At 36.6% G+C, this 22,666-nt stretch overlaps 2 protein-coding genes across 2 annotated transcripts; both read left to right on the forward strand.

Annotated features, from left to right (window-relative positions):
- The first annotated feature begins 1,104 nt into the window (after positions 1-1,104).
- Positions 1,105-13,591, forward strand: LOC113773471. Its single transcript, XM_027318118.1, has 7 exons — positions 1,105-1,174; positions 10,879-11,069; positions 11,594-11,718; positions 11,900-12,194; positions 12,313-12,371; positions 12,827-13,154; positions 13,223-13,591. The coding sequence occupies exons 1-7, from the start codon at positions 1,105-1,107 to the stop codon at positions 13,589-13,591; spliced, it is 1,437 nt and encodes a 478-aa protein (XP_027173919.1).
- Positions 13,592-20,508: 6,917 nt separating this feature from the next.
- On the forward strand, positions 20,509-21,558 carry LOC113775043. The gene has a single exon (XM_027319766.1). The coding sequence runs from the start codon at positions 20,618-20,620 to the stop codon at positions 21,245-21,247; it is 630 nt and encodes a 209-aa protein (XP_027175567.1). The 5' UTR covers positions 20,509-20,617; the 3' UTR covers positions 21,248-21,558.
- Positions 21,559-22,666: the final 1,108 nt, after the last annotated feature.

Here is a 22,666-nt window from a genome sequence, read left to right on the forward strand (position 1 = left end):
TTCTTCTTTGGCTGTGGGAATAAATGTGAAAATGTAAGTTTGACAGGGCGCGCGGTGGCATTTATAGGGACGGACGGGTCCTGGCCGCCGCAATAGCTTAACTTTGGGACATGCTAATGCCTAATTGGTTGGAGCATCTGACGTAATTATGTTATTTTTAATTTAGGAAGCAATTCACCACTTGTTTTTTGATTATAGTAACTGAAAGTGGTGGTCATACTGCAAATTTGACATGTTAACATTGAGGATATATTCACTTAGAAAAATAGGGAAACTGAAAAGTATGCGCCATGAGAGAAGTAGGAATAGTTGACGGTTCGACTAATTTGGCAGGAACCTTGAAATGAAGAAGACTATTTTCTTATTAGATTAAATCACAAGCAAATGGGTAATTCAGGCATTTCATTTCCCCATTTTTTTTTTGAAAAAAATCTTTTTAATTCATGCATTTTTTTTTAAAGAAAAGAAAAGATAGGTTCCGCATGCATGCAGGTCATATTCTTGCAATGAACTATGTGCCTGAATTAATAAAATTTATGTACTATATAGGAAGAAATTTAAATATTCTATTGTCGTTGCTACTTGCTAGAGAGATGGTATATATATATATATATATATGTAGTAATATATAAAAACGCTCCTAGTTGGAAAGAACCGAATGAGAGGGGGAGGAAAAGTAATCGACTTTCTTGAATATTTTTTACATCTTTCTTTTATTTGTGGGATTCAATACAAATTCGGTTTTGCTTGCTCGATCCACTACCATATGAAGTCTAGAAATACATGCATATATATATATGAAGTCTAGAAATATACTCCGGATTGATATTGTGTTTCTAACATATTCCTGACTTTGACAAAGTGGAAGTCTAAACACATGACGATTCTTTGATCTTTTTCACTTATAGATAAGAAGGAATCCTTAATATAAGTTTTTTTTTTTTTGGGAAATAATTGAACTTTAGAAAATTGGGTTTGGCAATTAATTCTTTTTACTCGCCTTAGTAAGACCCGTCGCCAATAAAGAAAACAGTTGCATTATTTTAAGCAGCAGCATTAGCGATATCAAACCCACGAGATTAATTAGCACAGAGTAGTTAAAACATGGATATGCCCACGAATGGGCATAGCGGGCGGTCAAAAATAAACTACGTTGATATCGTTGTCTGCAGAGGTTTGTCGATTATTCTATAATAAGTAAGGCCAACGTTGAAGTTTCGATAGAGCGCCTTTTTTTTATTTTTTATTTTTTAAGAAAAACTCGATCCACTACTAGTATAACATATATATATATATACTTAATTAATTTCATCAGGTCAAGGCGGAACTTCGATTAATATATATAATAAAACCGCCAAAGATCAAATAGCTGTTGAGTATCTCCTTGAACAAATCTGTTGGGTAATATACCTTTCAGAATTTTGTGTTAAAATCCTACTGAAATAATATATATTTGATATTGCTTTATAGGAATTACCGACCGATTTCGATTTCGAATTCACCAGCTCTGATTTCGATTTCGATTCCGAATTTAATTTGGAATTCGGAAACCTTTTTTCCCTTTTTTCCTTTTTTGTTAGATGTATTGTTATATAATATAAATTTTATATTCCATATATTATTAAAATATTATTATAAAAAATATATTATTAAAATATTATTATATACATAAATATACATATTATAAAATGAAATTGAAATAAAAAATATTATTATATAAATAAATAAATAAATAGTAATATATATATATATATTATAAAACGAAATTGAAATCGGAAATTCCGATTTCAAAAATTTCATTACCGAATTCGAACCAAATTCGCATAATTCGAAATAAAAAATTCCGATTTCAATGTCAAATTTCGAATTACCGATTTCGAAAATTTTGAATTCGGTCGATCGATAAATCGAAAATTTTCGATTTTGCACGCCCCCTAATGGATAGCGTCTTTAACTGATTAACAAACACAACATTCTGCTCCATCACACAAAATCTTATAATCAATTGCACCTAAATAACAAAGTTACAAACTACTTTTCTTACAAATAAAATTCAACTACTGCAATGAAATGATTGTAATACACAATACAATCCACTTTTATAGAACAAAAATCAAGCTTTCGTCCAAGCCAACGTACACATTCTTCGTACCTGTCACAAATGTTCTGAAGACTATCATAGGTGCCAGCCACACCAAAGAAACTTAGCACTCATGCATACAATGCAATGCAATACCTTTGTCATCTAGCCAAACAATTACTTCATATTTTATTCTGCCTTCCATGCAGTACCATATTCATTCGATCTAACAAATACAAGGTCTGACCATAATTCTCACATACACCAGACATGGCCCCCCAAAATCCACAAATTCTTCCAGCTGAGACAACAAAACCAAACTATTACTATACCAGGGCAGGGCCACGTAAGCGTGGCCCCGAGCACTAGTATTCATAACGTGCAAGTAATTGCGTCCTATGCTATCTGCACCTTTCTGATACCAAAACATAGTAGTATAAGTCGGTTGTTTCTTTTTTACCTGTTGTTGGTCAGAAGGACTGCATAAGGGTTTTTATTTGTAAAGGATCTTCTGTTCCTCTTTCTATTCCATTTTTTCATCCCATATTTTATCATGTTATCATTTTTTTTTCACAAGCATTCTATTTTAATTATTTCTTGTTTACCTCAATAGCGCAACAATTTTTGTTTATCTTCAATTTTTGCATTGCATATTGCTGTTTTAACGTGATGCATTTTATTTATTTAAAGTTAAGACCCCACAATTTAGAGGTTTTGGTCACTTCTTAAATCCCACCCCTCTACTATCAGAGAAAAAAAACTGTTGTAGTGTAGGTTCTACACCCTTATTGGTTATTGGAATTTCAAGAAACAAAAGAAGAATTAAAGAAGGACGTTTGGGAAGATAAATTCTATCCCGGTGGAAATTTCATGAACTTCAGAAGTTTGCTGTGAATTTCTCATCAGAAGTAGAATAAAAGAACGGTATGAAACTCTAAAATCTGAGATCAATGTGAAGGCATGCCTCGCACTGAAATCGGACATCCCACCCAGCACATAGCTTGGCAAAACAAGGAGTTGTAATCTGTGAATCAGTTTTTGACAACTTATAAGAAAATCCTTAAAATGGCAATATTATGAAGGCTTCTAAAGTATGGGTTTCAGCTGGAGTCAAAAGCCGGATTACCTCATACAAATCAAAGTAGACCTTCGGTAAAAAGTGCCCAACGACTTTCAAAATTGCAAAGCTGGATACGTTTTGTTACTTTTGTATAGGAAAGTGGAAACTGCCCCCAAACAAGGGGACTGTGTAGGGCATATAGTGTCTACTTTTCCTAATATTAGGATAAGTACAAAGGCTGTGTTGAAGTCCTTTCCAATCCTTACGCTCTTGACATTTCCTCGTACTTTTGCAGGTTTTTTTTTTTTTTTTTTGGGACAAGCGTACTTTTGCAGTTTTGCTTCTGAAAGAAATTGAAATACTAGCTAGTAGGAAAAAGGAATATTGCAATAGCCACAGAATCACAGTGGTTCAGCATGTATGGAGATACTCATGCATGTATGGAGATAATAATAATCACATGCATGCGTAATAGGCCGGGAAAAAAAAGTGACCATGAATTTAATTGCTTGATGATTCCGCACTTTAGTTCTTGCAATTTCCTCGTAGCTTTGATCCCCAAAGAAATTAAGCACGAGCTAACAGGAAAAAAGAATAGTGCTACGTACCATAAACTTATGCTGAACTTCCTAAAGGAATAGTGACAGAAGCTAACTAAATGATTCATTTAGCTTGCCTTATTATGCATGTGCAGACTAAATGGTTTTTCATTACTAATCCGATACGTAACCTCGAGTAAACCCCAACCACAAGTTTAATTGCTCGCATTCGCTTTTGAAATCATTTTCACTCTTTGAATTCTTGAATTTGTCATACTTTAGTTCCTCAAAGAAATGTAAGAAAAAGGTAGTTGGCAAAGAGAATATTACCAAGACCTTATGTTGGACTACCTAAACATGCGTGGATTCTAAACCATAATTTTAATTGCTTGACTATATATGCATTTCAATTTTCAAGTCCTCGTACTTTGGCTCCCTAAGAAAACTATGCAAATCGCAGTAGGCGAGAAGAATACAGCATAATCTTATGCTGAACTTGGTAAATATAATTACGGCGGTCTGGCTAGCAAAGCCATGCATGTCCAGAGATAGTAGTTAGTGGTCATGCATGACCTTCTAGGTTGGTAGTACATACGTTAAACTTCTAGTCAATTCTAACCATGAGTTTTTCACCGCTAGATTTGCATTTGAATTAATTCTTTTCACTCTTTTGATCTTGACGGTCCTCAAAAAAGAAAGAAATTTAGCCACTATCTACTGGGCAAAAGCACATACACTACCGTCATCTTATTTTGTACCTGCCAGAGGAATAGTAACAAAATCTGGGCCAACTTGCATAGTCTGTGCATGTTCCGCGACTGTATTAATTGTTCCCTTAATCATCACGTTATCGGTTGACACAATACCTAACCACTCTAATGACTCCTAAATTGGACTTTAATGCTCGTTTTTTTTTGCTTTGGACAGACGGGACTGTTAATATTGTGACATAGATTTCTTTGACCGGAGTGTCTATAACCTATATCATGTGTTGGGGCTTCTCATGATTTGGCTCGATATCTGACCACTATATATAATCTCTCTTTAAGCATGTTTAATATATGATTTTACACTGGATCAGAATGAAACTAACCTATCTTTGTCTTTTAATTACCATTGTCGCATAATGCACCGAATTATCGCATAATGCTGCTATTCATTTCACATGGTTGGTGCATAATCACATACCCAAGTTTGTGATTAAAGAAGCAAGAATAAAAAGTACTGCATCTACATGTTCAGTCAAGAATAAAAAAAGTTGTACGCCTTCGCTCTGCGAAGGCATGAACTTCATCCCCCTTTTTTAAGTTACAGCTAGCCTTCCGAACTGAGAACGACCAGAAATTGTAACAAAGAATATAGAGGATGAATATGAGGAGGATAAAAACGTCGCCAACTGAACTATCCATAATGGATTACCCCAACTATTTCTCTTTTCCCTTTTCTTTTTTGTTGTCGTCAAGCCACGAAATATCAGGTTAATTTCTTTTCTAAGAATCAGCTCCGAACCAATAAATTTCAGATATCATTTATATCCAACTGTAGCATCATCATAATGCCATTTTTCGTTAGCACCGATTTAACAGAAACAGGAAAGAAATTAACCTACATGTCATAAGTAGTTAGTACTATGAAAAGGGTAAAAAAAAGAAAAAGAAAAAGAAAAAGATCTTTTCTCGGCCAAGCAAGCAATGTGAATTTGATCCAGATTGCAGATGCCAAGTTGAGCGTTTCTGTGCATTAATCAAGGTCAATTATTTATTTTCGTACGTTCGCTGCTTTTCAACAGATACATTTGACTACTACAAGAGGGTTGGGGATCAAATAGCTTTTTAATTTATGGTAGAATGCATATTTTGAACAGTACTAAAACAAAAGAATTCAAATATTTTTGCCACCGTTTTCGTGGTAGAATTTTCTCTCAAAACGATACATTCTACAGACTCTGATCTGTAGATACATTCTACAGTATACACATTCAAATACATAACGTGCAGATCATGTAAACTGATGTTGTATGTAACGTCGCATGCGAAAATATCATGTTGAGTTGCTGAAAGGATATGAAAAGTACTTTGCAAATTAGGTCGGGTCACCAGGAATAACGTGGAGAGAGGGTTTCTGGAACATGTTACTGTCTCGAATGCTGTACGTTGTCAAACACACATAAGTAAGTAAAGGGTTAAACAATTGCAAAATCGTTTACAAGAGAGTGAGACAACTTATGGCTATAATTAAACAGCCAGCATAATCTTTAACATGCATGGCTTGGATTTTCCTTACATCTTGGTAATGGTATAGGTATCCACAAGATTAGGTGTTATGGATCGATCAAAACTCTTGATGGCGTGGCTAAGTCTCGGCCATCTTATATTAATTGTATTAGACAGTTACTCTTGAATTTGTTGAAACCCCATATGGTAGGTAGGTACTAGGCATGTCAATGGGTCCGGTCTTACCCAAATCCAACCCAGACCCACTATATTTGGGTAGGGTTTGGATTTAATTTCTCAAATTCAGACTCAGACCCAGACCCAAACCCTGTGAGAGAGTCGTGGGTCTAAGTAGGGTCTAGTTTTCTAAAATTCATATCCAAATCCAGACCCATACCAGACCTTACCCAGACTCATATATATTTAATTAAATAATATATATATTAATAAATTTATAAAAATAATCTAATATTTTATGGCTATTGGACAGAATACAATAAGATTTTGTGGCATCAGAATCTGCATTTAGTATTGGTGGTTGGGTGATTGATGAGACTCGTGCTAAATTGCTTTTAGATATAGTTGAAATATTAGTGACTACTGATGATTGAATTGAATCAAAGAAAAAATGAATAAGTGTTTGTAAATCTTCTTATTTTATTATTTATTTGCTATCGGTACTTAGTCAAATAACTTTTTATCTCATTCACTATTTTAGTGCTTGATTGCGAGATATCTACCAATATTGAGGTTTAAATAAGAAAAAGAGGTACAAAATTATATTTTTTTAATAAGATTAAATAGTTATATATGTTATGGTTGTTTTCTTTTTTAAAAACTAATCCTAGTTGTCATTGTAAGTGGTACAAATTTTTCAAGAAAAGGAGAAAAGGTAAACGCAAACAAATGAAATATTGGATGTGGATGCAGTTGAATCTTTGAAAAAATATAAAAGTAGTCAATAATAATTCTTTCTTTGAATTCACAATATTGCATTCAACTTGTCGAATGTTAATTTTATTATTTGGAAACAAAAATTGGATGGTATTTATATTATTTATGAACTCTATATATTTTAAATACATTTTTACTTTAGTATGTTCAGAAAATACTCATGGATGCCCATTGGATACTCAGATCCATAAGGGTCTGGGTATGGACTTGTTTTTTCAGACCTAAAAGGGTCTGAATTTGAATCTGGGTCTAACTAAATTAAATGAGTTTGGATCTGGATCAAAGAGATCCAAATCAGACCGTACCCATTGACATGCTTAGTAGGTACATTGTGGATCTGCATTAATAATAAATGAACAAAACAATCTCTCCATAAACTTTTGGTGCCAGGGTGTACGTAGAATATTAACCAATACCGTTGAATTTCTGTTTCAAGCTACTCTAGCCTCCTCAAATTTCCTGGTGAAATTAATATATAGCCCGTGAATATGGATGGAGGGCTCCAAATCCGGCCAGAAGAAAATCGGCATACATAAACGTTCGGATTGACGTCGATCTCGATTGTTATATAACTTTCGACAAAGCAAATTCGGCAAATTTTCTTTTAACTTATTATGCGTGTGCTTAATTATGTATTTATATTGAAAAGTAACTAATTTACTTTAAGCGTCCGGGAGTAGCCATCCTTCAATCGCCAATCGATAACGGTGAACGGGTTTCCGTTGAAAGGTACAGAATTTGAAGACTTTCTATATTTCCTGTCCCATCACCCTTGGAGTTCCGTTGGGTTGATGAGCTTCGGATACAAGTAGTATAAAATATTATAAATCAATAATGAGTTCGTGGAAATTTCTTTATCGTGAATTAGACGAAATGCAAGGCTACAAGTAAAGCTGAATCTTAACGTCCGCCTGAACTGCACAGTTGTGCACTCATACGTCAGACCAATCTACATCATCATATGTATTAATTTGACCAAAAACTATTATACTTCTACCAAATTTACTTATTCCAAGATAAATATGTGTGAGACAAAAAAATTCTCTAATTAAGAAAAAACTAGTAAACATGGGGTTTGAACTTTGCAAGTCTTAATTAGTACTAGTATTTAATGGTTTCATCATTTCATGCATGAGCTATGACGTCTGCTTCGTTTCTGGGCAAATTTCTCGGTAGTTGCTTAATTAATTCAACCCCGAATCTCAATTTGCATGAAATCGACTGCGCGCATGCGTGGCTTAGGATTAGGAATTCCATTCCAGCTATACATACATAGATACTTGTTAGATAAGCCTGCCGACTCTGTTTTAAGTCTTAGACAGACTAGTGGTCCTTCAACAGGAACTGCGAAGAGCCATCCGCGCATGCCTGTGCCCTTGACTCTTTCCTATTGCAGGGGATTTGCTTGTAATAGTAGTAATACATATGGATGGATTCAGTGTTCCAAACTGCTCCCGCAAAGTGCGGGGGACTCTCCGGCACCTACTAGCTAGTAATTTCTACTACTTAGTTTACATAACTTTCTGCGTAAACCTTTTTGCTCTTTCAGCCGTCTTAATTTTAACCACTGCATCAAAACTTTCTCGACAATAAAATTACATAAGCTATTGGAGTCCCAATACAAAGCAATTTATCTTCTTCTTTTTTTTTTTTTCTAAAGGACATGCATTCCAGTTAAAAACAAATAGAGTGTAATACGTCATCTACAATTTTTCTAAAGAACGTCCGTCCATTGAACACTTGTTAATTCATCTAAATCACACATAATATATCATATGAATGCATGCACTAATAATTACGATATTTCTTTGTATTTATACACTTATTCTAATATTAACTTTACTTTTTAAAAAAACTTAACATCTCAGCCATAAGTTAATCATCTTCGCTTGTTTCCTAGGACTACATGCATTTAGTTTCCATCACGTCATGTTGACTAGATGGAACAAGCCAGCTCACTTTGCATTAATCCCATCACTTACTACGTATCTTCTTAAATTCCTAGACATCAAACAAATTTATCAATTTTTTTTTTTTGACAAGTATCAAATTTATCAAGTTATTAAACCTACATTACGACACACGTTTAACCCAATCATGAAAAACAACTTAGCAAATCGTGTTTAAAATGGCCTGAGAGCGATTTTATTAGTCATGTCCGGTGTGTAAAACACCTTACGCTTACAACTGTTGAGGCTGGGTCCTTTCTTTTTGCTGATCAATCATCCAAAATTACCAAAAACAAGTAATGTTGCAAGCGGTGGCTGGTGGAGTTGCTTGTGGCAAACCATCTCTCTCTTTCTCTCTCCCTGCTTTTAATAATTGGTAATTAGGAGAGCCAGCAAAACCACGTTTACATAAAGGGCTTTGGATTAACATCTGGAAGAGTCGGCTCCCAAAATATATATATATATATATCTGGAAGATTCATTTTATGTTTGCCGTGTAGAGTTGAAACTTGAAACATCAACTCTTCCACTTATGTAAACGTGATTCAACAAGTGCTAATAATTACTCCCTAATTGTCCCTTTCTTTGTCTTGGAAATCACGCGGACAGACAGATGAGAGAACTTAACGGCTAAATCTAACCGAATGGCTTCGTGTCTTAACTTTATACATTTTAGTGGCCAAAATCAGACTTTTAACAGTTGAGTGGCCAAAATTCAACGATCGTAAAAGTTTAGTGGCCAACCGAATAATTTGCTCTAAGATTTGAACTTGAATTCCAACTTGTCTCAAGCCCAAAAACACGAATTGAGGCCGACAACATTGAAGTTCGATTAGTTTCATTTGCCGTCCTGGCTTCAGCCTCGACTCATCACGTGGAAAAGGTCCGTTTCTGTTGGGCTGCGGAACTTCATACCCGGTGTTGGAAGATGGACACCTGATGATCCAAAGCCTTTTTTCAAGTTGGGCAAATGACGGATGTACCGGCTTTCAACTTTTCCAAATGCCTAACCCAGTAGAATAAGTATCCAAAATCTGGGATGCTAGCAGCCCATATGAGGTTACATCTCTCTCGCTTAACCATATGAAACCCATCATCAACATCTCGGCATATGACGGTTTCAAGTTTACTTTTGGAATACTGCTTATTCAGCTTATTTTCATGAAAACAAGGAAAATGTATTCACTTTCCATTGGGAGGGATTGAAAGGAAAGCAAGTAGCTGCAATTAAACCGAATCAACCATGTACCGTTGCTGCATCTGGTGAGGGGTGATAAATGTTGATCTCCCATCCAAACACATTGTTTAATTGGCTTATGGGCATGTTTATAAGTTGTTAGTTCGTTCGTGACTAGACTAGAATACTGCCGATTCTTGCTATTTAACCGGAATAGGGGAGGGAAACAAGAGTACGAAATTAAGGTTGTCTCAACTTTCTTTTATGGGAAATCCTTGGGTGGTCGACAATAATTCGTTGCTGCAGCCTGGCTTCCCTTTTATTTTTTGTGTTTTTTCCTTTTAACTTTTTCTTTTCTCTGAGGTAAACTGTCTTATCCACTGAGTTAACGCACGTAACAAATTACAATCACTGAAAAAAAAGTACTGCCAAGATGTCACCCCAGCCGTTGCCCCTCCCCGGTTAAAATCCTTTCAAAATTGACCGCTACTATAACATGGGAAATCGAAGATTGATCATCCACCTCCTCCTCTGACGCAAGGAATAGGCAAGATTTCGGACAACACCATGAATTGCCTGAACTCGAACCCATTTCCTATCTTACTTTTTCTTCTCTCCTTCTTCATCTTTGTGAACTTCCTTTCCCTCTCATATGGTGATTCTCAAGATCATTACAACCTCCAACATGCAAGTATTCCAGGTACCACACATTGGACTTCTGTATTGTTCTGTATTAATTTATCCGCCGTCAAAGGTGCATGCGTTTATATTCTAAACTTTGTTTCTCATTTCATGCATTAATTAAGGCTACAGGTGTAAAGTTTAATTCGTTTTCTAGATGCGTGCTCAATTTGACATTCCATTTTTTTTTTCTATTTCTTCTTCTTCTTCTTCTTCTTTTTATAGAGCTTCTTGATACGAGAATGCATCATCATGCGGCAGTCGAAGGTAATACGAGGAGGATAGGTGCTGAAACCACCAGCCAGAATTCCACGTATCTAATATTGGCTGCAAATAGAACCCACCGGAAAGATCCTACTGACAGCTTCAATTACTACACTGGCGGTTGGAACATTACCAATCCACATTACATATTTGTGAGCTTTCCCCAATTTTATGCTTGAACAGTACGATCACATTTTTATCTTTCTTTCCGAAATTATGCATTATCTAGCTATTCAATTACATCAATTCGTCTTTAAATTCAACTAGCGGTGTAAGTTTATTGATTATTAAAAAAAAGGTAGGTGTTTTATTTTACCTGACAAGATATATGAATATGATATTCAGAATTCTTTGCAGTCGGTATTGATAGAGCAAATGCATGTCCATTTTTTTTTACCATATTCTTTCTATTGATCCTTTATGGTATACGCTCACATTTTCTTTTATCTGTTTCCTATATGTACGCACTGTCTTGTGTTTAGCTTTCGTGATGTCCAACATTTTCTATTATATATTCCTATCCAAATTTTTATTTCTTTTGCAGCTTCCGCACCTTTATAGACCATTGCAATCTGCAATGGATTTCCCTCTTCTTTCTAGCATTTTTCTACAGGTTTGATCCACTGATATTTATTATGCTTATCTTGCTTTGCCTTGTAGTCTGTTGCTTATTCAGCTACTGGCCCTTTCGTCTTTGCTGTTGTATGGTTCATATTCTTCGCAGTATTCCTGCTTTGCTTCTGCTGTCGTTGTTGCTTCTGCAGCAGAAACAGTTACGGCTATTCTCGAACTGCCTATGCTGTCTCCGTTACTTGCCTTGCCATTTTCACCATTGCAGCAATGTACCGACTCTTTTTCTCTCTGCCTAGCTAGTTTCTTCATCTCTTATACCATTATTGAAATGTGTTTTAAATCCCAGAACGATCTGCACTTTTATAGAAACTATGGATTTGTTGTGAAACGTTTCTGCATTTCATTTTAGAGGTGGAATTGCTTTTGTTTTCGCGGGCCAAGACAAATTCCAGGACAGCATTGTGAACACAACCAGCTTTGTTTTGCACGAGGCAGATGATGTCATTGTGAAGCTGGGAGACGTGCTTCATGATCTTCTGGCCGCGAAGAATAGTAGTGTTGGACGAGCAGTCTTACCTGATGATTTAAAGGCTAATATTGATAGTACTGGAAAAACGATTAATGCTGTAACTGCTCAATTTCGGAATATCACCACAAAGAATTCGCAGGACATTCGCAGTTTGTTGAGTCCCCTGTACTATCCCGTTCTTATGTCTCCCTTCTGTGTTCTTGGATTGCTGCTAATTTCACTATTCGCCACATCTTTGGTCCCTTTTTCTTTGGGGGGTCTTAAGAAAATCTTTAACCTTAATTTTTGTACAGGAGATTGATGTTGATTTACGTTGCTTCTGCTTTGCTCATCTTGGCAGTCCTCGGATTCTGTAAGTTGTTTGCATTTGTTCAAGGATTTGAACACGGCTTTTCATATTTCAAACATCTCATCGAAGTGTCAATGATTGGTCGGGGCTCTTGTTTGTCACAGTACTTTCCATTCTTGGGCTGGGATGTTTGGTATACAGGCGAGTATAATTTCATGAAATCCTGGCTTGCTACTGCAATAATCCCGAGAAAGCAGTTGAATGCGCTGTTATTCTTATGTCTGCTGATCAAGCTATATTTCCCATTGGCGCAGCTTGGCAGTAATTGGATGGATTCTGGTAGCAGCTACGTTATATGATGAGCGGCGTGTTTCTTCTTGTGCATAAGTAAGTCAGGAGTTTATGTTCATCATGAAAAAAAAAAAAAAAAAACTCCATTCACCTGTGGTCCTCTGATAGTGTTAGCTTTGATCAATTTAAGAAGATACTACTAATTTCTTTTGTTATTTGCTTATCAGTGCCGTTGCAGACACATGCGTAGCCTTGGACGAATGGCTTCAGAATCCAACTGCCCATTCAGCCCTTGAAGCAATAATCCCCCAAGTAGATAATCAAACTGCTCAAGAGATCTCCTCAGTGACAAAGGGTGTTACTTTCGGCGTGGTCGAAATGCTTAATGGAATAATTACCAACGTCTCCAACGCGGATGTTCCCCCAGATGTTGGCCCCCCCTTATACTTCCACCAAAATGGCCCCTTGGTCCCTGTTGCTTGCAACCCATACGACTCCAATTTGACCGACAGGAAATGTGCAGATGGCGAAGTCAGCTTGAAGGATGCACCGCAGGTGTGTTTTCGGAATCCCTCATCTTTCTAATCGCCGCCAGAACCAGTAACTAGATTCTCATTTTGCAGGTATGGAAGAAGTATGTTTGTCAAGTTTCTGGTGGGATATGCAGATCACCGGGCAGAATAACTCCTGATAATTACGACCAGCTGGCTAGCACGGCAAATATCAGCTATGCTTTATACGAGGACACGCCATTTGTGGTGGACTTGATAGACTCCACGTATCTGAAAGAATTGTTTGGTGATATTAGTAGAGATTACTGCCCAGGTTTGAGCAAATTTACCAGTTGGATGTACCTTGGCTTCATCTCTTCCTCAGTTGCGGTAATGTTATCATTGCTGATATGGATATTCTACGCCAGAGAGCGAAGGCACCGTGCATACACCAAAAAGGTTGACAGCAGATCCTCAGCTGAAAACCTTTTTGCTTCCTGAACGAGCAAATGGGGCAATAGATGATTTTTGTTTTCTTTTTTGTTCCCTGTTCCTCTTCTTCTCTACATCTTCTTCTCCGTTTTTCTAAGTGGATACAAGTGCAGAAGTAGCAGCATTTTAGATCATATATATCATCGTCATAGGATTTACTAGTTTGAACCTGGGTACCATTATAATAATATAAGTCACATTATCATCATTCAAATAAAATATCGTGTGAGTCGAGTCCAACTTGTAACAGTGTAGGACGACCATCATTAATCCGAGAAAAAAGTCTAATCTGATATATTATCAGGACTAAAAATATAAATACACCCAAAACCATTTTTAGCTTTCTGGTTATCAATAGTTCTACAAGTGCCATTATAGATTATCACTTCTATCTGCTTTCTGGTTTCTTTTGTTATTTTCCTCTCTATTTAGAGGGGGGAAGGTGGAACGGGGTGAATAAAAGAAGAAGCATGGACTTGGGCATACCAACAACATAGATCAAACCTGATCTGAATTCAAATGTTGTGCGCATAAAGTCGGATCAGAAGTTTCAGGGCATATGCAGCAAAAAATACACGGATATGATATCCCGCTCTTCTCTTCAAGCGTTATTCAACGTCAATAATACGCGATTCCTGGCGTCAAACTTTTAGTCAGTCTTTTCTTCTCGAACCCAAAATATTATAGGCTTTGTTCACTGCAGAATGTGGGAAACGCGTGTTACTTTGGTTCAAAATCTAATCTAGACTCTATGATGAATGATTGAATGATCAAAGCCCCCCCCCCCCCCATAAATATAATCAACATTCCCAGGGTTTCCAGTAGTGTTCGCTACCACAACTGTGTATTCCAAGCTTGAAAGATTCCAACTTTCAACCTATAGATAGTTGATACTGGCTCATGGGCTGGGGAATTAGCTTCCTCATCCAAGGGCCACAACAGCAAGGCAAGTGGGAGAGACTGGCCCCTACGTTCATTCGATCTTTTTTTCTTCGTTAGCTACGAGCTGTGAAAATTTTAAGAATGTAGGACCCAAATTAAAATCATCACTCACTAGGGAGATGATAATATGTAATGTTTATGCTTTTAAAGTTATCTAGTTGCATCGATCGAATCCTGTTCTTTTTTATTTTTTTGTTGATCGCGTATCTCAAAGTCTATCATCTATTCAACATCAGCCTTGGGCATGGACAATAATACTTTAGTAAATAGATAAGAAGGGAAGAATATGAATCTCATAGTTTTTGGGTGCGATTTGTGGTGCTAATGATCGATCATATGCAACCATAAACAGATGATTAGCTGTACCCATTGCAAAAATCCCTGCCAAAAAAAAAAAAGAAAAAAGAAACTCAATTCCTAAACGGATTGCGTTTGTGGGCTCTAAGTTGGAATGATGGAGGGCCTGAACGGCTGGTGCTCTCCGACTTCAGGTACCAATCGCGGATGGCGATTTGCACCATCTCCCCAGTGAAGTATCACGGTCGAGAGTCGGTCGTGTTTCATAATCGTCTGAGCATTTCAGGTCCAGATCATGTCCGCTAATCTTGGCGAGTAATACTTTTCCAACCTATTAATTGATTGATGAGATGAATTGATGATCCCCACATACAAAGCCCCCCGCACCATGGCCCTCGGTCCAGAAAAGATGGGGCATACGACGTCTGGAAGCTTGAGTGCGGAAAGGTACTATATTGTTACATAGGCAATGGTAATATGGGTTTCAGTTACAGTTAATCAATTCCGATGTTATGCTTATGGTTAATAGTTACAGGAGGAAGTCGGCACTGAACAGTACATATAGCAAGTTGGGCTGCGGCTTTTTCAGCGCAATGCAACTGCTTAATTGACTTGAAGTCTTGAAATAATAGAAGTCAATTTGATGCATCCCTGCACCTTAATGTCTTCAGTTGACTCATTGAATCAAATTATTGATGAGACCCATTCTCTGGCCTCCAAGTTCCGGTCTAGCTCGTCAGATCAATTGGTCAAATTTCGGACAATTGGCAACTTGGAAGTTCAATTACTTGGTCCCCTCGTCTGAATTCCAAAACAACTTTTGCAATTGCCCTTTATTCCTTTTGGGGGGGTTTTGTTCTTTCCAAAAACTGACGGCTTGAACGCGTTTGATACCTGCAATTGCTAAGGAATGTATTAAGAATTTTTAAGATACCTTCCTTTGGCGGTGGATGTAGAGATTTGATTAATGTTTCTTTATGCGCCATGCTACTCTAACAAAGGGAGTATTATCCTACCAGTAGAATGTGCCACGTAAAGAAAATAATAATACTACTATACCAGTACTAGTGCGTGTATATATATATACATATACATGCTTCGTTTGGATTGATTTATTTTTCAAATACAATGTTATAATAATACATAAATAAAAATAATTTAAAAAATATCTCATTCATACAATATATCAAATATTTTAAAAAAATATTTATAGTAAAAATTTTTCATATACACTATTACAGTAAAATATTTCAAAAATATCTTAAAAAAGAGTTAATACAAACAGTGTAAATATTATTCCTCCCTTTAATGTATCTTCATTACCTTTTCTTTTACTATTTATTATTGGATGCCACATGTAAAGCTAAGTCATCGATATTAAAGAATCAACTTTGGAAACGACTTTGTCAACAGTCAAGCAAAACTATGCACTGCAGCCGACTCCACGAATTTTGGCCTTACGTGCCCTAAATTTAATGCTCCATATGGGTCATCATCTAGACCTGCAGCCCGCCAGAATCTTCCAAACTGATCAATATTTTAGTAAACCGATTCATGGGAACATAAGAGAACGTTTTTTGTGCTTCCTGTCCAAGAAAGCAGCCATTTATTTTGATCAAGAAAATGAAATGTTTGTGTGTTAAGGACAAGTGCGCATGTTTTTGGACACAAACAAAGGTGAGTGCTCATTAAAAAGTATTCAAACCAGTTCCAGAACGTGGACACCCCCGCTCGCTTTTGAAAACTTAATACACCGGAAACAGAGAATTTGATGCTAAAATAAACGTCGTTCTTTTGTTCTTGATTTTCTTGTGTCTGGTAATTGATTTTGGCGTGTGCCGTTTGCGCCACAAATCATACTCATGAGTTTAATACTAGTACTATATAGTGTGCATTTCGGTTTCCGCCGCCTCCAGTCCTGAATGGTGGATTGGTGGGATGCTTCCTAATTAGGCATCTCCTCCTCGGTTAGTAGAATGACAGTAAAATCTTCAGCGGTAAATTGTTGGCTCTGTGTTCCCAGAATACCCAGTATCCATTTGATCAAATTGATTCCTTTTTTTTTTTTTTGTCATTTGTCATTTATTTACTCTAGTCAAATATAAAGGGATTGAATCACCATCGGACCAGACGGATGCACTACGCACCCGTATGAATTTCGAAAACCACGTATTATAACAAATGATGAGAAGCAAGATTTGAACCCTTAACCTCCTATCCACCAAATTGATTCTATTTAACTAAGGTATATTTTGTAACAGGTCTGAACGGAACATTTGGATGGCCCAAACGGGATCAAAATATGACAAAAAAGTAGAATAGTTGATCAAAAACAAGGTTTAGTCCACATAATTTCAACCGCTATTTTATACATTTATTATCCTCCTGCTTTTTGTGTATTTTGAATAAGAATGTCACGGATATTGTGATTTTAAAAGTTACACACTTTTATAATCACTAATTTAATTTTTCTACGTTTATCGCTATATCACTTTTTGGACATCTTTATACTCTGAATAAGATAAGATGGAAAACTACCTAGCTATTCAATATGAAAGCTTCCTCCCAAACGGTAGAGTTAATTTTTTCATAACTAGCTAAGAGTGTAAAATTAAAGAGGGGAAAAAGCCAAAGACAATGACTTGAATCCACGCCAAGTTTGCACTCTCGTGAATCTTCCTTTTATGATCTGCAGAATCTTTCACCTTATAATTAATAATATTTCTTCAAGATTCCCACCGATCGCAAGTGCCATGCATCATCATCGGTGCCCATCTTCAATTTGTTCCACTCAAATTTCTTGGGACCTCAGTGTCATCTTCTTTTTAAAATTTGTTGAAGCGAATTTCCCGCATCCACCAATAACTATCACCCACGGAAGAAATACATTAACAAACTCACATGGAGCGGGGCATAACCGTAATAAATTTAGGGATCCGACCACCTAATTCTATGCAAATCCTTAACTTTACATTTTACTATTTTAGTAATGGAAAATGAAAAATGTTATTTGCATTCATTTTTTGTTGTTATTTGCAATCCTACCATTTGTTTTATCATATAACCTAATAAATGAAAACTATATGATTCAAAATGATGGGACGAGTGTGATTGAAAAAAATGGGAGTACAAATAAATATTTTCCTTAGAGTGCGTTTGATAAAACTGATTTATAAGAACTGAAATCTGAATCCATTAAATTAATGAATTATTAAGTATTAAATTCGATACATTTGTGTGTATATCATATTAAGTGATAAGTGAATAATTTATTACTTATTTTTTGGAGCAAAATTTGCCTGAGAAATTCAATGACACTTAACGAAATCAGATGTTCTAGTTTTTATTATCAAACGCGTCTGAATATGTTAAAATCTTAACTTATTAAATTTAAGTGTTGAATTGAGTTATCAAAGAGTGCTTAGTAATAAAACTTGTCTCCCATTGAATATGTTTGTCACGAGAAGATTCTTCCTAAATTAGAACAACGATCTACAGATTATCTATTTGTTAAACATGCAACGCCTATACCAACAAATTCAGATTGTTATATCTTAATAATGCCCAAGATCATGATAATTGCACATGATGGGATTGGCATGCACCTAATTCTCAACTTTCTGTCCCATGAGTTCTTCAGACCAATATAATCTGGTAACTTGTTTTAACATAACCATCGTTAGGTCTAAGCCTACTCGTACTGCCCAGCCAAACTTATAAATCACTTAATTATTTGTCTCCCAGTGTTTTGCTTAAAATTTTCAATTGGCAATATTTAAGGCAATTTATACATCTTATGAATCCATGTAGAACATCCGTGTTAAAAAAAATAATTACTTTAATATCTCTTGCACAAAAAATAAAAATCTAAAACTAATAATGGCAGAGTAAAATGTTCATATAATATGCTGACGTTAGGAAAGTTAAAAGGCGCACAAAATTCAGCCGCATGGTTTCTGTGGACCTGCATTACAGAGCCCACATGTGCACCACCCGTGATGGCCCCATATTCCACCCCCATCCAATAATTTCTTTCATCATGGCACGCACAATACGCGGAATCTACAGAATGTGAGTCAGTAAAGCAGATGACTTACGTGGCTGCCCACTGTACTCTCTACCCGAATCAAACGGCGGAGGTTTCAGTTTTTCAATTCCCAGCCCACTGATTCCACTTCCCAACATCTTAACCGTGACATACAACGGTTAGGCTCCGCCGAATAAAGGGGCCCATGCCCCGAGTCAGGTCCTGCATTGATTTTCAAACAATTTTCAGGAAAAAAGGTGCACGCAACTCTTGATTCATCTAGACAATTTGCAGCATTTTTTTTTGGGGTTAAAAAAAATACATAACTTGCACTTTGACCCCTTTTAACTCGAATTTAGAAATTTCACCTCAGAAAGGACCACTAGAAAATTAAAATGCTGGATGAAAACAAATTTCAATTGTAAGAGCATTTTATTTATGTTTGAAACTAAAGAACTCTTGTTTGCAATTCTGTTAAGGGTAAATTACATTTTACCCCCCTGTGGTTTACCCTTTTTTTACATAACCCCCCTATGGTTTCAAAAGCTATACATAACCCCTTCATGGTTTGGATTAAAGTGTCAAAGTAACGGAAATAGTCACTCGTAACGGAACTTCTAAAAATGTCGAAATTACCCTTATAAATACATGACACATTAACCCCCTATGATTTTTATATTTTACCATATAACCCCCCTATGATTTAATATTTTACCATATAACCCCCTTATGATTTTCAAAACATACACATAACCCCCCTTGGTTAATACATAAATTTCAACCTTACATAAGGGTATTTTTGACATTTTAGGTGATACCGTTACGAGTGACTATTTCCGTTACTTTGACACTTTAATCCAAACCATAAGGGGGTTATGTATAGCTTTTGAAACCATAGGCGGGTTATGTGAAAAAATGCTAAACCACAGGGGGGTAAAGTGGAATTTGCCCTTCTGTTAATGAATGATAAATAATGCTAGAAATATATCATAAATATGAGTCTGCTAAAATATAGTACGAGTGTTAAAATTTTTAAAAATGTTATTGTTAATATGTGCATTTACAATACAAATTATGTGTGATTTAAATATGCTAGCAAGTTAGAAAAATTATATAAATATTTATCAATAGAGAAACTCTTTTCAATTATTAGTCTAGACTAGATATAAGGATTTATTAGAAAGATAAGATATTTAGGCTATGACAAGTCACTCTCCTGTGGATGTCCTTCCGCTATCAATGAATGGACTTATTATCACATTTACAGCTTCACAGCAAAAGGATTTAACTCCATGACTCGTATTATGAGTTACAGTAAAAAATATATATATGTTAAATATTAGACTTGATATTAATTGCGTGATGCATCTAACTGCAAAGTTAATTTCATTACCAAAATTGATTGTAATGTATCATGATGTCGACAAGTTGACGATTTAAGTTGTGCTGTGCTATGGGACCCGACTTCCAATTCCACGAAATATCAAGGTGTAAAACTGTAAATTGGAAATAACCAGCAAATACCAAAGATTAGACAAATAAAATAAAATAAAATAAAATAAAAACCGCCATGGAGATTACTTTTTCCAATTCTACAGCTTTCAAACTCCTATAAATACCTGGCTCGAGTCAAGCCAGGTTTGCCAAATTAGACGCTCAAAATCATCCTTATTGGAAGTACAGTTGATCAATATTCTCTACTGTTTTTCCTTTCTCTCTCTTCAACCACCTTTCACCTATCTTGTACTAGTGGTCTTTAACCGACAAATATGGCGGCAGCAACTCGGCGATCAAGCGGACCAGTGCTCCGTTCGCTCTCACCTTCTGGAAGATTCTATTCCTCCAGAACGCGGTCATTCTCCTGCTCCTCCTCCTCTTCATCAGCTTTCGCTTCGTCGACATCTACTTTTTCAGCTCGCTCCTACCCTTCCACTCTCCTTCACAGATCGACTTCTCCTACCCGCGTCAATCTATATAGTTCTGCTCCTTCCGCTGCCTCGGTTCGGTTTTCATTGGACCGGCCTATTTCCCCCAACCGTTCCATTTCCATGGTGAACAAGAAAAACCAGGTGGTTCAGAAGTCTCAGAAGCGGACTTGTATGTGCTCTCCTTCAAATCATCCTGGCTCGTTCCGCTGCAGCTTGCATAAGAGTATTGGCCACAGTAGTAGCAGCAGCAGTCATACCCAAACGGCGCCGTACAACTCGAACCGGTTGAACATGAGGAGGTCCGCGATGACGAATTCTTTGGTGAGAATCGGAACCGTGGAGGGAGATTTGGTGAAGAGAGCTTTGGCGGCTTTAATTCGTCCTTCTTCTCATCACCAGCGCCGCCGCGGGGATTTCCATCCTCGGCCTAGCCGCCTCTCTGCCATGTCTAAAGCGGAGGGCTCTTCTTGAGGAACCGAAACGCGAACTCTTAAACAGGTTTTTGTGAATTTTGGCTGTTCTTCCGAGAAGAGAGGAGAAGGCGCGGCAGTGAGGGTGACGCCAGAGGTGACGTCAGAAAGAGTTGACTGGTGGTGCGATGGTGGAGGTCGAAGCGGAACGTGTTTTAGTGTCTCCGTGACCGAAACCCTAGGAATCCGGCCACAGAGACCACCTGTGTATATACCTATGTGCATATAGTATAGCAAGTTACGGACTTCATCTGAAAAAATTGCAGAGAATTTTAATTTGCAATATAATTCCGAAGATCTCTCTTAAATCAATCAGTTTTTAATCTTACGGTAATACATTAATTGATCAAATCAACTAAACTAAAGTCAGACTGATTGGAGATTAATCTTGTCAAGTTTCAGATATGGATCCTTAAATCTGCAATTCCTCTCCGATTGGCTTACAATTCATTCTTTATTCAATGCTGATAACCATGCTCAGCGCTTCGTTTTTCAAATTTTCTTTTTTCCCCTTTTTTTGGCGTCCCTTTTTTGTTTGAAACGTTCCTCTTTTTCATTTTTCGATTTTATTTTTAACTTTTTTGGTTTTGTGTGTTGCTGTGTCTGCTGTGCGTGGGATTGGGGGCCGGGGGGGGGGGGGTCCATGGCTTGATAGCCGATACCTCGTTTGTGGTGTTTGATTCGGTCTGGCTGTGGGCGTGAACATTGATCTGGTCTTTCTGCATGCTTGTACTTCTCTTCTCTTGGCGAAGAAGCATCCTTTTCCTTTCTATTTTTCTCAGTTTGTTTGTTCGTGTATGGTTATTGACGATTTCTGTTGGTTTGTTTTTCAGGTAATTATATGGTTGGCAGAATTTGGGTGTCAAAAGGTGTTTAAATTTGACCAAGGACATTGGCTGTGATATTCGAGAGGCATGGACCCCGATTGACCCGATTAATTCTTTGAATTTAAGAATGGAAAACCAAAAATGGAAAAGCTAAAAATAACTAAGGATTCTGCACCCAAAGCTAAAAGCTTACCCAGTGAAGACATTGAGCTGATTACCCAGTAAAGTCGATGAGTAAACCACAAGAGAAGTGAACACGGGAGTCTGTCATGGTTGCAGGGGGGAAAAAAAAACGATCGAGATGGTTTAATTGCATATGCAACCCAAATCCAAATAAGACTAAAGAAGTGTAAACAAATTGGCAAGTACGAGTTGGATGAGTTAATTTTTTTTTGACAGAAGGGTTGTGTAAATGTTAATGTGAGGACTGTGTTGATGAATCATTTATAAAAATCTTTGCAAATGATTTATGATTTTCATTTGAGGACTATGTCGATGAATCATTTATAAATTTTTTTGCAAATGATTTATGATTTTCATTTTCCACGTATGTTCTGATTCGTAGCGATAATCGGAGAGGAACTCACTAAAAC

The sequence above is a fragment of the Coffea eugenioides genome, chromosome 6, assembly GCF_003713205.1.
Source record: "Coffea eugenioides isolate CCC68of chromosome 6, Ceug_1.0, whole genome shotgun sequence".
In the NCBI taxonomy this organism is placed as follows: Eukaryota; Viridiplantae; Streptophyta; class Magnoliopsida; order Gentianales; family Rubiaceae; genus Coffea; species Coffea eugenioides.

Coding starts and splice junctions, on each gene's coding strand:
- LOC113773471 (XM_027318118.1), top strand. CDS start 1,105: ATGGATATGCCCACGAATGGGCATAGCGGGCGGTCAAAAATAAACTAC. Junction 11,070..11,593: donor CCAATCCACATTACATATTT/GTGAGCTTTCCC, acceptor TTGCTTATTCAG/CTACTGGCCCTTTCGTCTTT. Junction 11,719..11,899: donor ATTCTCGAACTGCCTATGCT/GTCTCCGTTACT, acceptor ATTTCATTTTAG/AGGTGGAATTGCTTTTGTTT.
- LOC113775043 (XM_027319766.1), top strand. CDS start 20,618: ATGGCGGCAGCAACTCGGCGATCAAGCGGACCAGTGCTCCGTTCGCTC.